At 50.0% G+C, this 13,290-nt stretch overlaps 1 protein-coding gene and 1 long non-coding RNA gene across 9 annotated transcripts in view; one reads left to right on the plus strand and one right to left on the minus strand.

Moving 5' to 3' along the window:
• The window catches only part of LOC105723575 (uncharacterized), a 139,431-nt gene that overhangs the window by 8,478 nt on the left and 117,663 nt on the right, over positions 1-13,290 (minus strand). For all 7 annotated transcript variants that reach the window (XR_010344223.1, XR_010344221.1, XR_010344220.1 and 4 more), the window contains one exon: positions 2,082-2,181. This is a non-coding gene — a long non-coding RNA (uncharacterized LOC105723575). The remainder of the gene's footprint in view (positions 1-2,081; positions 2,182-13,290) is intronic.
• On the plus strand, positions 6,260-12,513 carry KLK7 (kallikrein related peptidase 7). 2 transcript variants are annotated; one of them, XM_012461646.2, is made up of 6 exons: positions 6,260-6,345; positions 6,779-6,897; positions 7,300-7,447; positions 7,670-7,917; positions 8,509-8,645; positions 11,237-12,513. In XM_012461646.2, exons 2-6 carry the CDS (start codon positions 6,828-6,830, stop codon positions 11,390-11,392), a joined length of 759 nt encoding a protein of 252 aa, XP_012317069.1. In that variant the 5' UTR covers positions 6,260-6,345; positions 6,779-6,827; the 3' UTR covers positions 11,393-12,513. The 2 variants fall into 2 exon arrangements, with proteins under 2 accessions (XP_012317069.1, XP_012317077.1); XM_012461654.2 differs by having other exon boundaries at positions 6,262-6,345; positions 6,776-6,897.

The raw sequence follows: 13,290 nt of genomic DNA on the forward strand, positions 1-13,290 counted from the left end.
AGTGAGAGCTAAGCAGTGGGTACAGAAAGGCTTACCGAGTGGTATAATGGACATTGGAGAGACTCAGAAGGGGGAGGTTAGAAAGGGGGTAAGGAATAAAAAACTATAAATATTGGGTACAATGTACACTACTTGGGGGATGGGTGCACTAAAATCTCAGACTTCACTGCTCTACGATACATCCATGTAACCAAAAGCCACTCGTACCCCAAAAGCTATTGAAACAAATAAAAAGACTGGGGCTTATGTCAAAATAAGTGTTGCGAGTTGTGTCAAAGTAAGGATTGGATTAGGGCTCTGCTTGAAGTCAGGATCTGAGCTCTTTCTCACTGTAACAGAACCATTTGACTGTATCTACCATGACTTTTCAATGAATGGCATCACTGTCCATCCAGCAAGAGACTCTGAAGTCTTAACATCTCCCACTACTTCAGCATGACCTTCATTCAGTCCACTACCAAGGCCTGTGCATTCTGTCTCCGAAGTGTATTTTGAATCCATGTACTTAGCATCGTTCCCACCTTTCAACCACCTGTATCCAAGTCACCATCTTCCCTCACCTAGACAACAGCAATAACTTCTCCCATGGCCGCCCACTATCTTCTCATCCCACCCACAGCCATCCTTCATACAGCAGCTGGGTTGCTATTTTGAAAATACAAATCTCGTTATGTTATTTCCCTGACTGAGGTTCAAATGGTTCTTCATTATCTACAGGATAAAGCAAGATTCACGGTGACATACAGAGCTCGTCATTATCTTGTCTCAGTTAACTCTGATTCCGAACTCCAGCCATAATGCTTTCTACCTTGGGCCTTTGCACATGCCATTTTCTCCACACAAGGCATGCCCCATTCTCCTCCCATTTTCTTCTAGTTACCAGAAGAAATTTCCTTCTAGTTTACTATTTCTAGTTACTAGAAAATTTCCTCTAGTCTACTTCTAGCAACTAGAAAATTTCTTCTAGTTTATTATTCTTTCAAATCTCAGCTCATTGTCAACTCCTGGTTCCAAACCCTCTGGAAGTGCTTTCTTCATAATACTCTGAACTTTCTTTTCAGAGCATGCCTTGTACTTGTAATTTTACACTTGTTTATGAGTTATTTGACTGTTTTTCTTTTATATGAGACTGTCAGCTCCTTGAGGGAAGACTCTATCTAGGTTTGTGCGCTGCTGCATTCTCATTGGTCGGTAGCTAGTATCCAAAACATGTTTGTTAAGTATATAAAGGACTGGTGTCAAAATATTGCATAATCAACAACTTTTCATTAAAAAACAAGAAATGCACAGTATAGAAGACAAACTAAGAAAGAAATTAAATTTAGATGAGAGGTAGTCAGCAATAGTATCCAAATTACTAAGTTTTTTTTTAATGACTATTAATTTAAAAATTAAACTAGCTATCTTCACATTAACAGTGGCTGAAATGGGGGGATACGGGATGAAATGGGATATGGGATGAGGGCTGGGAAGAGAGCTAAGACTGGAGGCATGGTTGAGTTTGTTGATTTATGTGGTATCAAGATATGGAATCAAGTTAGAATTGGATTTGGATTTATGGCTTGGGATCAGATTTGGGATCTGAGTCAAGATTTTTTTTTTTTTTTTTTTGAGACAGAGTCTCGCTCTGTCGCCCAGGCTGGAGTACAAAGGTGCGATCTTGGCTCACTGCAACCTCCGCCTCCCGGATTTAAGCAAATCTCCTGCCTCAGCCTCCCGAGGAGCTGGGATTACAGGCGCCTGCCACCATGCCCGGCTAATATTTGTATTTTTAGTAGAGACGGAGTTTCACCATGTTGGCCAGGCTGGTCTCGAACTCCTGGCCTCAGGTGATTCGCCCGCCTTGGCCTCCCAAAGTGCTGGGATTACAGGGGTGAGCCACTGCACCCAGCCTGAGTCAAGATTCTGATTCAGCATTGAGTTCTTAGTGAAGATGATTTTGGCTACAAGGATCAAGCAACTCTAACCCAGAAAGGGAATCTGAAAAAGTCATGACATGAAGAGGCTCCATCGTTGGTGAATTCACCAGCTCAGTGACCTCATCGAAGACCCAGCTGTCCCTCATCTCTCTGGTGGGTTACCTGCAGTGTTTTGGCGTTGGCTTCGTCCTCTGGTCACTTCTCTCTATGGACCCTGGAGTGCTGCCACAGTTCCAGAATTTGCCTCCAGGTTAGACACCATCTAGCAGAAGAAAAAAAGGCCTCTTTCAGTGCCTCTTTCTCAAAATAAGGAAGTCTTTCCTAGAAGTCCCTCCATGGTCTTCCCCTCCTCCTCACTGGCCACAAGGCATCACGTGTCCATTTCCAAACTAATCAAGCAAATGGAATATGGCGTCGGTGCCTGGTTCTTTAAGGTTTATAGTCAAGATGAGGATGAAATATTATCCAAACAAAATGGAGCCTCTGATAGAAAGGCAAAAGGAGTTCCAGGCACGGTGACTCATGCCTGTAATCCCAGCACTTTGGGAGACTGAGGCAGGCAGATCACGAGGTCAGGAGATTGAGATCATCCTGGCCAACATGGCAAAAACCCATCTCTACTAAAAATACAAAATGAGCCGGGCATGGTGGAGGGGTGCCTGTAGTCCCAGCTTCTCGGGAGGCTGAGGCAGGAGAATCACTTGAACCTGGGAGGCGGAGGTTGCAGTGAGCCAAGATTGTGCCACTGCACTCCTGCCCGGGCGACAGAGTGAGACTCTGTCGAAAGAGAGAGAGAGAGAGAGAGAGAGAGGAGGAGGGAAGGAGGGAAGGAGGGAAGGAAGGAAAGAAGGGAGAAAGGGAGGGAGGGAGGGAGGGAGGGTGAATGCTTGGGTGTGCAACACTAACGTCTATAATTATGGGTCAGATGTAGAATGAATTGAGTTAGGCGTCAGGAGTGAGATAAGGTTCAGGTCCAGGGTGGAGAAATAAATTCCATTTTCAGGATGTAATTTAGAGGTTGAGGTCAGTTCCACCTTTAGGAATATGTCCAACAATGATTCCTGTCTTGCTCAAAATAAAAGGCAAAGACCTTTAAGACCCCCTGTCATCAGCGTCCTGTTACAGTTCTGGCCTCATCACCTGCCCCCATCTCCTTTGGTCACTCTGTTCCGGTCGCAGTGGTTTTTCTGCTGGGGCACTTCAGACCTGCTCCTTGACTAACACACCTTCCTGCTCACTTTGCCTGGAACTCACCACCTTCAAGCAGCCACCTGGATCCCTCCACCCTCTCCTTCAAGATTCTGCTCAAATGTCACCTTCAACGTGGGGTCTTTGCAGCCGACCTTCCTAATATTATAACCGCAGGGATCCTAGAGGATAGAGGGAATCAGCAACTCCCCAACCCTCTTCCTTGCTTGGATTTTCCCTCATAGCACTTACAACCACCTAACAAACTCTACATTTTATATGCTTATTTTTGTACTGACAGTACAAAACAAGAGCATCTATGAAGACAGGAATTTTCTGTTTTCTTACTGCTGTGTCTCCAAGAGCCTGAAGAGTTTCTGGCACAGAGTAAATGTTCAATGGATGCTGGTTGAATGAATACAATGAACAAAGATGGATGTACAAAGAAGTTCATCTCAGCATTATTATTAAAACTGTCCAATTGAGTATGGAATATTACACAACCATTATAAAGGAAGGAGAAGTGATGTAAATGCACTAAGAGGGAAAAGTTTTCCCCTTTTTAGAAAAATAAATGTTATTGTATATATTGAAAGTGTACAATATGATGGTATGCGATGTATATACATAGTAAAATAATTACTATACCTGAACAAATTAACATATTCATCATCTCACATAGTTACCCATTTTCCTCCCCTGTGGCAAGAACAGCTATAATCTACTCATTTAGCAAAAATCCTTGGCCGGGCACGGTGGGTCACACCTGTATTCCCAACACTTCGGGAGGCCAAGGTGGGCAGATCACAAGGTCAGGAGTTCAAGACCAGCCTGGCCAACATGGTGAAACCCCGTCTGTACTAAAAATACAAAAATTAGCTGAGCATAGTGGCCTATGCCTGTAATCCCAGCTACTCAGAGGCTGAGGCAGCCGAATTGCTTGAACCCAGGAGGTGGAGGTTGCAGTGAGCCGAGATCGCGCCACTGCATTCCAGCCTGGGCAACAAAGCAAGACTCTTTCTCAGAAAAAAAAAAAAAATCCTGAATACTACACACTATCAGTCAGTACAGTTTTTCCTGTTGTCCATTAGATATTCCAACTTGTTCATCTTACATTTTTGCTACTTTGTATTCCTTGACCTACCTCTCCCATTTTGGGGTGGAGGGGGATATTTTTTCAGGATACTTCATAGAGTAAAAAAAGAGGCTGGGCGCAGTAGCTCAAACCTGTAATCCCAGCACTTTGGGAGGCCAAGGCTGGTGGATCACCTGAGGTTAGGAGTTCGAGACCAGCCTGACCAACATGGTGAAACCTCATCTCTACTAAAAATACAAAAATTAGTTGGGCATGGTGGCAGGTGCCTGTAATCCAGCTACTGAGGAGGCTGAGGCAGGAGAGCCACTTGAATCTAGGAGGTGGAGGTTGCAGAGAGCCTAGATCCTGCCACTGCACTCCAGCCTGGGCAACAGAACAAGACTCCATCTAAGAAAGAAGAAAGAAAGAAAGATTCGGGGCCGGATGCGGTGGCTCACGCCTGTAATCCCAGCACTTTGGGAGGCCGAGGTGGGTGGATCACAAGGTCAAGAGATCAAGACCATCCTGGTCAACATGGTGAAACTCCATCTCTACTAAAAATACAAAAAATTAGCTGGGCATGGTGGCACGCGCCTGTAATCCCAGCTACTGAGGAGGCTGAGGCAGGAGAATTGCTTGAACCCAGGAGGCAGAGGTTGCGGTGAGCCAAGATCGCGCCATTGCACTCCAGCCTGGGTAACAAGAGCGAAACTCTGTCTCAAAAAAAAAAAAAAAAGAAAGATTCTTCTTCTCTATGTGTCCATGTATTCTCATCACTTAGCTGCTCCCACCTGTAAGTGGTTTTCTGTTCCTGTGTTAGTTTGCTGAGAATAATGGCCTCCAACTCCATCCATGTCCCTGCAAAGGACATGATCTTGTACTTTTTTATGGCTACATAGTATTCCATGGTATACATGTAGCACCTTTTCTCTTTTTTTGCTTTTTTTTGAGACGAAGTCTCGCTCTGTCACCCAGGCTGCAGGGCAATGGCGCGATCTCAGCTCACTGCAACCTCCGCCTCCCGGGTTCAAGTGATTCTCCTGTCTCAATCTCCCTAGTAGCTGGGATTACAGGCGTGCGCCACCACACCGGCTAGCATGTTTTCTTAATCCAGTCTATCACTGACGGGCATTTAAATTGATTCCATGTCTTTGCTATTCTGAATAGTGCTGCAATGAACATACATGTCTTTAAATAGAACGATTTATATTCCTTTGTGTACACACACTGGGGCCTATGAGAGGGTGGAGGGTGGGACGAGGGAGAGGATCAGAAAAAATAACTAATGGGTACTAGGCTTAATACCTGGCTGATTAAATAATCTGTATAACAAACCCCAGGACACACGTAGACCTATCCAACGAACCTGCACCTCCTGCACATGTACCCCTGAACTTGAAATAAAAGTTAGAAAAGGAAAAATAAATAAATGTTTGCTCAATAAATTAATAAACAAAGCCCTAAAAAAAGGTTCTATTAGATAATGTCTAGTACAGACATTTCTGTTATAAAAACATAATATGCAAAGAAATCTATGTATAACATGATTAAAATGACCATGAGAACATATATCCTAAATATGGCAAATATCAGTGGGGTGGAGTTAGAGAAAGCATTGTTCTTACGTCTCTGTTAGGGTTGGGAATGGGTTCAGGCTTACAGGCACGACTGGGATCAGGTTGGACAAGTTCCCACAGGCGGGTCACAACTAGGATGCAGGGTCTAGGCCCCTCCCGAGAGGGGGTGAGGGCAAGGAAACGGTCCCAGAGGAGGACCCGGGCCACAGCCTATTCCCAGAGCTCAGCCCGCCCCTCGGAGCCAGCGCACCTGGTCCCTCCCCCGAGAGCTGCCAGGAGGGACTGTAGGGCGGGAACGTGCGTGCTTGGGCACAGGAGCTGGGCACCGCCCGACCTTCGGAGGGAGGGTGGTGAGAGAGTGCAGTGGTGCCAATTGCTCTAGCTGCGTCAGGGGTTCCAGATAACGAGAACCTCAAACACAGGTGGGGGTGTCCCAGAGCCGGCTCCGCCTGCACCCCAGGGCACCGGGGGCGGGCGTGGGGCCGGGGTGGTATAAGAGCACCGCCCAGCAGAGGGCCCGAGACGCTTGGAGCTCAACCGTGTGCCAGCCTAGGTCCGAAGTTAGATCACATCAGACCCTCTCGAGGTGAGAAAAAGGGGCATCTGGGGTGCGCCTGTAGTTGCGGGGAGGGGTTATTCGGGCTCCAAGGCTGACTCTGCTCCCGAGAGGCGGGGGCTGCAGCCTGAACTCGTGGGCCAAGAACTGGGAGCCTGGAAGTCTGCAATTTGGGGTCTTTAGGGAAAAAGGAACTAGCGATTCAGAAGTTTGGGTTCCATGGGAAGAAGCAAAATTGGACCCAAGATCCCTGGGTCTCTAGGGGTCTGAGGAACTGGACTTTTGGGTCTGAGGGCTCCTGAGTCTGAGGGAGGAGGGGCTGGGGGTCTGGACTCCTGGGTCCGAGGGAGTAGGGGCTGGGGGCCTGGACTTCTGGGTCCGAGGGAGGAGGGGCTGGGGGTCTGGACTCCTGGGTCCGAGGGAGGAGGGGCTGGGCCTGAATGCTTCTCCTCAACTCCAGCAGAAGAGGCCCTTCCTGGCCTGGCAGCCCCTGAGCAGCTAAGCAGGGCACCATGGCAGGACCCCTTCTCCTGACCCTGCAGATCCTACTGCTGTCTTTAGCCCAGGGAGCTTCTGGACAAGGTGAACGCTGGACTGGGAAGCCTGACCTCACCTGGGGCCCCCACTGACCCTCTCCAAGGAGTCCCTGAGTCAGAAGCCCTCCCTCCTCAAACAGCGCCCTTCCTGGGAGGACCAGACTGTCAGCCACAGTCCCCACTCTTCCTGCTTCTGCTGACTCGGGGGTCTCTGTCCCCTCCAGGCCCTGCCTCCTGCGCTCACCATCTCTCTGTGGTTCCCCCAAGGAGATGCGCCTCCTGGCTTTCTGAGTGGGCTCCCTCTGTCTCTCTATCCCTAGCTCTTGCTTTCTCTGTTTCTCCACGCGTTTCTGTCTTTCTCCATCTCTGACGCTGGGAATTCCTGGGGTGCAGCCTCTGCCTTCCCCTGATGCTGGCTACCCACATGGTCCTCCATGTCTCCATCCAGGTGAGAGTGACAAGATTATTGATGGCGTCCAATGTACACAAGGCTCCCACCCATGGCAGGTGGCCCTGCTCAACGGCAACCAGCTCCACTGCGGGGGCGTCCTGGTCGGGGAGCGCTGGGTGCTCACTGCTGCCCACTGCATGATGACGTAGGTGCCAGCCAAGGCTTGCTGGAGCTGCACCAGCGTCTCCAACCCGCAACGGGGGCTGTCTTCCCGTGCCTGCGGCTCTGTGCCCCTCTCTGGGTCTCTGTGCCCTCATCTCTAGGTCTCTGTCCCCCTCTCTCAGGGTCTCTGTCCCTCTCGCTGGGTCTCTGTCCCCCTCTCTGTCACAGTGTCTCTGAATTTCTGAATGTCGCTCACTTCTCCCAGTAAGTACACCGTGCACCTGGGCAGCGATAAGCTGGGAGACAGGAAAGCTCAGAGGATCCCGGCCTCAATGTCGTTCCGCCACCCCGGCTACAACACGCAGACCCATGAGAACGACCTCATGCTCGTGAAGCTGAGTAGGCCAGCCAGGCTGTCATCCACGGTCAAGAAAGTCCAGCTGCCCTCCCGCTGCGACCCCCCAGGAACCACATGTACCGTCTCTGGCTGGGGCACTACGACAAGCCCAGATGGTAGGAGGCCTCAGTGACCCGGGAGTCCAGGCCCAGCCCCTCCTCCCTCAGACCCAGGAGTCCAGGCCCAGCCCTCCTCCCTCAGACCCAGGGGTCCAGGCCCCAGCCCTCCTCCCTCAGACCCAGGAGTCCAGGCCCAGCCCTCCTCCCTCAGACCCAGGAGTCCAGGCCCAGCCCCTCCTCCCTCAGACCCAGGAGTCCAGGCCCAGCCCTCCTCCCTCAGACCCAGGGGTCCAGGCCCAGCCCGTCCTCCCTCAGACCCAGGAGTCCAGGCCCCAGCCCTCCTCCCTCAGACCCAGGAGTCCAGGCCCAGCCCCTCCTCCCTCAGACCCAGGAGTCCAGGCCCCAGCCCTCCTCCCTCAGACCCAGGGGTCCAGGCCCAGCCCCTCCTCCCTCAGACCCAGGAGTCAGGCCCCCATCCCTCCTACCTCAGACTCAGGAGTCCAGACCCCCAGCTCCCTCTTCCCTCAGACCCAGCAGTCCAGGTCCCCAGCCCCTTCTCCCTCAGACCCAGGAGCCTGGACCTATAGCCCCTCTGGTCCTCAGACCCCATCCTCTCTAACTGACAGCTCTCCCTGCTCCTCCCTGCAGTGACCTTTCCTTCTGACCTCATGTGCGTGGATGTCAAGCTCATCTCCAACCAGGAATGCTCGAAGGTTTACAAGGACTTGCTGGGCAGTTCCATGCTGTGCGCTGGCATCCCCGAGTCCAAGAAAAATGCCTGCAATGTGAGACACCCCCCTATTCCTCCCCAGTCCTGGGTACCCTGCCTGCATGCCCCAGGCACAGAGCTTGACCGAGTGACTGGGTACAGAGCCCAGCCTTGCCCTCCCGCCAGGCCTGGCCTCCTCAGCTTTCTTCATCTCATTCTCTGCTTAGGTCAGGCATGGGAGCTGACTTAGGGGCCGAAGTGGCCCTGGGATGGGACAGAGAGTTTAATGGGGGTGAGAAAGCAGGGGTGGGGCCAGGGAAGGAGAGCGAGGTGCTGGCCCCAGGCCCAAAACTTAAGGGGGCACCGAAAAGCTCAGTGATTGAAATACATCATAATGCAAGATTTAAAAAGAAAAAGAGAAATTCACAGCTGGGTGCGGTGGCTCACGCCTGTAATCCCAGCACTTTGAGAGGCTGAGGAGGGCGGATCACCTGAGGTCGGGAGTTGGAGACCAGCCTGACCAACATGGAGAAACCCCGTCTCTACTAAAAATACAAAATTAGCCGGGCATGGTGGTGCAAGCCTGTAATCCCAGCTACTTGGGAGGCTGAGGCAGGAGAATCGCTTGAACCCGGGAGGTGGAGGTTGCAGTGAGCTGAGATCACACCATTGCACTCCAGCCTGGACAACAAGAGCGAAACTGTGCCCCCCCCAAAAAAAATTCATGTGGAAGTCCACGATGGACAAAATGTCACCATTTTCAATAAAGAGCAGGTGGATGTGACCGAATTTTCCCTTGCCACAGGCGCCAGCATGGCTCAGCACAGCACTGTGCTGGCGCTGTCTTCATTTAAACTGTGGATACTGTGCCCATGATGCAGTTTTATGTATTACGTTTGATTTTGTTGAGGATTGCTTTGAGGTATTATGTAGTGCAGTTACTGAGGTTTTGTGCCTGAAGGGAATGACTCACTCACCTGACTCTGGCCCTGGTCCTGGGCAACCACTCTTACCCTCCGCCTCCTCTGTGCCCTCTTCCTGGTCTTTCCTCATCCCCGCTCTGTTACTGAACAGCCTCCCCACATCTCTCATTGTGATGAAATTGCTTCATTCTTTTCCTCTTTGTTCTTTCTCTGTGTTCAGTTAGCTTGTTCTCTCTCCCTCGCTCTCTCTCTCTGCCCTCTCCTCTCTGCTCTCCTTCTTCTCCCTCTTTCTCTGTCTCTCTCTCCTTCCATCCCTCCCTCTCTCTCCTCTCCCTGCCCCCCTCCTCTCTCCTTTTTCCTCTCTCTGTCTCCTCTCTGGCCCTCCCCTCTCCCTCTCTCTATTTCCCTCTTCTCTGTCTCTCTTCATCTCTCTCCCTCTTCTCTCCTTGCCTCCCTCCTTTCTACTCTGTCTGTCTCTTTCTCTTTCTTCTCTCTTCCCTCCCCACCTGCTCCCCCATCTCTATAGGTCTTTCTCTCTTTATTCTCCTTCTCTCTTCAAGTCTCTCTCTGTTCTCCCCACCCCATCTCTCTCCCCACACCCTCCCCCTCCCTCATCTCTTTGTCTCTCTCTCCTCCCTCTTTTTTCTCCACCACCATCTCTCTCTCTACCCCCCTCCCCCCATACCCTTTCCCTCTTCCCCATCTCCTTGTCTGTCTCTTTTTTCCCTCTCTTCTCCACCCCCATCTCTCTCTGTCTCTCCACACCCATCCTCCTTGCTCACATCTGCACCTTCAGCTCTCAGGGGAGGTGGGATGGTGAGTGTTAGGGATAGAGGTGATGGGAGAGAGATGACTGTCCTGGAGAACAGGGTACTCCCCTTCTCCCCTGGTGAGGGCCAGCTTCATGCATGTGCAAGCTCTGCAGTGACACAGAGCCCTGCACTCAGGAGGGTCTCAAACTTGGTCTAACACATTCCTGTTGTCTTGAAATTCTTAATAATTTTTGAACAAAGAGCCCTGCATTTTCACTTTGCACCAAGCCCTGTAAATTATGTAATTGGTCTTGACCCTGGTCTCCTATACCATCGTGTCCCCCTTTCCTGTGCCAGAAGGCATGCATCCGCCCCTTGGAGGTGATGTTCCTTCTCCCAATAACTTGAAGCAGGGTTTTTTTTGGTTTTGTTTTGTTTTGAGACAAAGTCTCACTATGTCACCCAGGGCAGAGTGCACTGGTGCAATCATGACTCACTGCAACCTCTTCCTCTCGGGTTCAAGCAATTCTCCTGCCTCAGCCTCCCAAGTAGTTGGGATTACAGGCACTCACCACCACGCCCAGCTAATTTTTTGTATTTTTAGTAGAGACAGGGTTTCACTGTGTCAGCCAGGGTGGTCTTGATCTTCTGACCTCATGATCTGCCCGCCTTGGCCTCCCAAAGTGCTGCCACCTCGCCAGGCCTGAAGCAGGGTTCTTAACATTGGAAAATGAATAGTGCTCCAATTCTGGAAGCCCCACCCCTTCTCTGCCATTGATTTAATTGGCCAAGGCTCAAACCAGTGTCTTCAAAGAACCTAGTGAGGCCCTAGCACTAGCTCTCCCATTGGCCCCCAGAGACAATGAGTCTCTTCTCACTGGCTGTGGTGGAAGTCCATAATCTGCAAGACAAAGACCGATAACAGGAATGTATGAGACTGAGTTGGGCTTTGCTCTGAAGCCAAAGTTAATCTCCTGCCCTATTCCCTCCAGGGTGACTCGGGGGGACCGTTGGTGTGCAGAGGTACCCTGCAAGGTCTGGTGTCCTGGGGAACTTTCCCTTGCGGCCAACCCAATGACCCGGGAGTCTACACTCAAGTCTGCAAGTTCACCAAGTGGATAAGTGACACCATGAGAAAGAATCGCTAACCACCCCACCAAGAGTTAAATAACCGTGTGCTTCCAACAGAAAATGCACAGGAATAAGGACGCTGATGACCTATAACATTACCTTTCCTCAAAGATATATTAAAATGTCATGACCTGTTTGTAAACCAGTCAAATTGGTAAAGACCTAAAACCAAAACAAAGAAACACAAAACCCTCAGTGCTGGAGAAGAGGCAGTGAGAACCAGCACTCGCAAACACTGGAAGTGGAAGTTCGTACAATCTTTACGGAAGACGCTTTGTCGACGTACACTGAGACCCTTATTCACTGCCTTTGGCGCAGTATCTCTAGTCTTAGGAAGATGCTACCAAAAAAAAAAAAAAAAAATCTGAAATGTAGAACATGAATTAAATTCATCAGAATATTATTTATCACAGAAAAAAAGTAGAAACATCAGAAATGTTCCAAAAGTACTAAACGGCTTAAATAATAGCCTGTTTGGGCACAATGATTTTTTTTTCTTTGAGGCAGAGTCTCACTCGGTTGCCGAGGCTGCAGTGCAGTGGTGCAATTTTGGCTCACTGCAACCTCTGCCTACTGGGTTCAAGTGATTCCCATGCCTCAGCCTCCCAAGTATCTGGGACTACAGGTGCACACTCCCACACCTCAGCCTCCTAAGTAGCTGGGACTACAGGTGTGAACCACCACACCAGGCTAATTTTTTATTTTTATTTTTTTTGTATTTTTGGTAGAGACAGGGTTTCACCATGTTGACCAGTGTGGTCTCCAACTCCTGACCTCAGATAATCCACCTGCCTCAGCCTCCCAAAATGCTGGGATTACAGGCATGAGCCACTGCACCCAGCCCACAATGATACTATAAATCTATTATAAACGATACTTAGACAGAATTGTTAGTGTTATGCAAGAATGTTTAGGCTATATGATGTTAAAAGACGAAAGGAAGAGACAAAAATACATAGGTATGTGATGTGATCCTAGCCATGAAAAATGAAATATTCATAGAATCAAATCTGCAAACACATGTCCCAGACTGTATACTGGGGTCGTCATGAGGTGTCTCCTTCCTTCTGTGTACTTTTTTGTGAATGTGCACTTTTATAACCCGAAAAATAAAGGTGGGAAAAAGTTGACAATCTAAGGTTGGAGAGAGGAGACGTTTCTGGAAAGGAGATTAGAAAGAAAAATGTGCCTGGTTTTGAGCCCTGGTCCTGCCGTCCCTGTTCCATGGTATATTTCCATTTCCCAGATCTCAGTTTTTCCTGCCTGTATAATGGGAGAGAGAAGAAAGGATGGAGAGAGGAAGAAGAAGGGGAGGAGGGAGGAGAGAACGTGTCGACTTCATCAGTGTTGGAAGGGGTGTGAAAGTGTTTCTTTTTTTTTTTTTTTGAGACAGAGTTTTGCTCTTGTTGCCCAAGCTGGAGTGTAAAGGTGCGATCTCAGCTCACAACAACCTTTGCCTCCCGGGGTCAAGCGATTCTCCTGCCTCAGCCTCCTGCATAGCTGGGATTACAGGCGCCCACCACCATGCCTGGCTAACTTTGTATCTTTAGTAGAGATGGGGTTTCTCCATGTTGGTCAGGCTGACCTCAAACTCCTAACCTCAGGTGATCCTCCCACCTCAGCCTCCCAAAGTGCTGGGACTACAGGCATGAGCCACCGTGCCCGGCCTGGTTCTTACCCTTGCTGATGGGCCTGGCAGTACCATAATTCATGAACTCACCCCAAGGACCACGCACACAACTGCAGTCACAGCCAAGCACGCACGCAGGTCTGCAAGTTCTGCAGACAGGCACGCGTTGCCTCCGCAGGTGCAGCTAACAGTGCAGCTCCGTCCCCAGGTACACACACTCCTGGGCAGCCTTGCAGGATCGCACACCTCATCCACAGTGTCTCAGTGCCACACACAGATGCCGTG

Source organism: Aotus nancymaae, unplaced genomic scaffold, assembly GCF_030222135.1.
Source record: "Aotus nancymaae isolate 86718 unplaced genomic scaffold, 86718_ANA_hifiasm-v0.15.2.pri h1tg000028l, whole genome shotgun sequence".
NCBI classification, from domain to species: Eukaryota; Metazoa; Chordata; class Mammalia; order Primates; family Aotidae; genus Aotus; species Aotus nancymaae.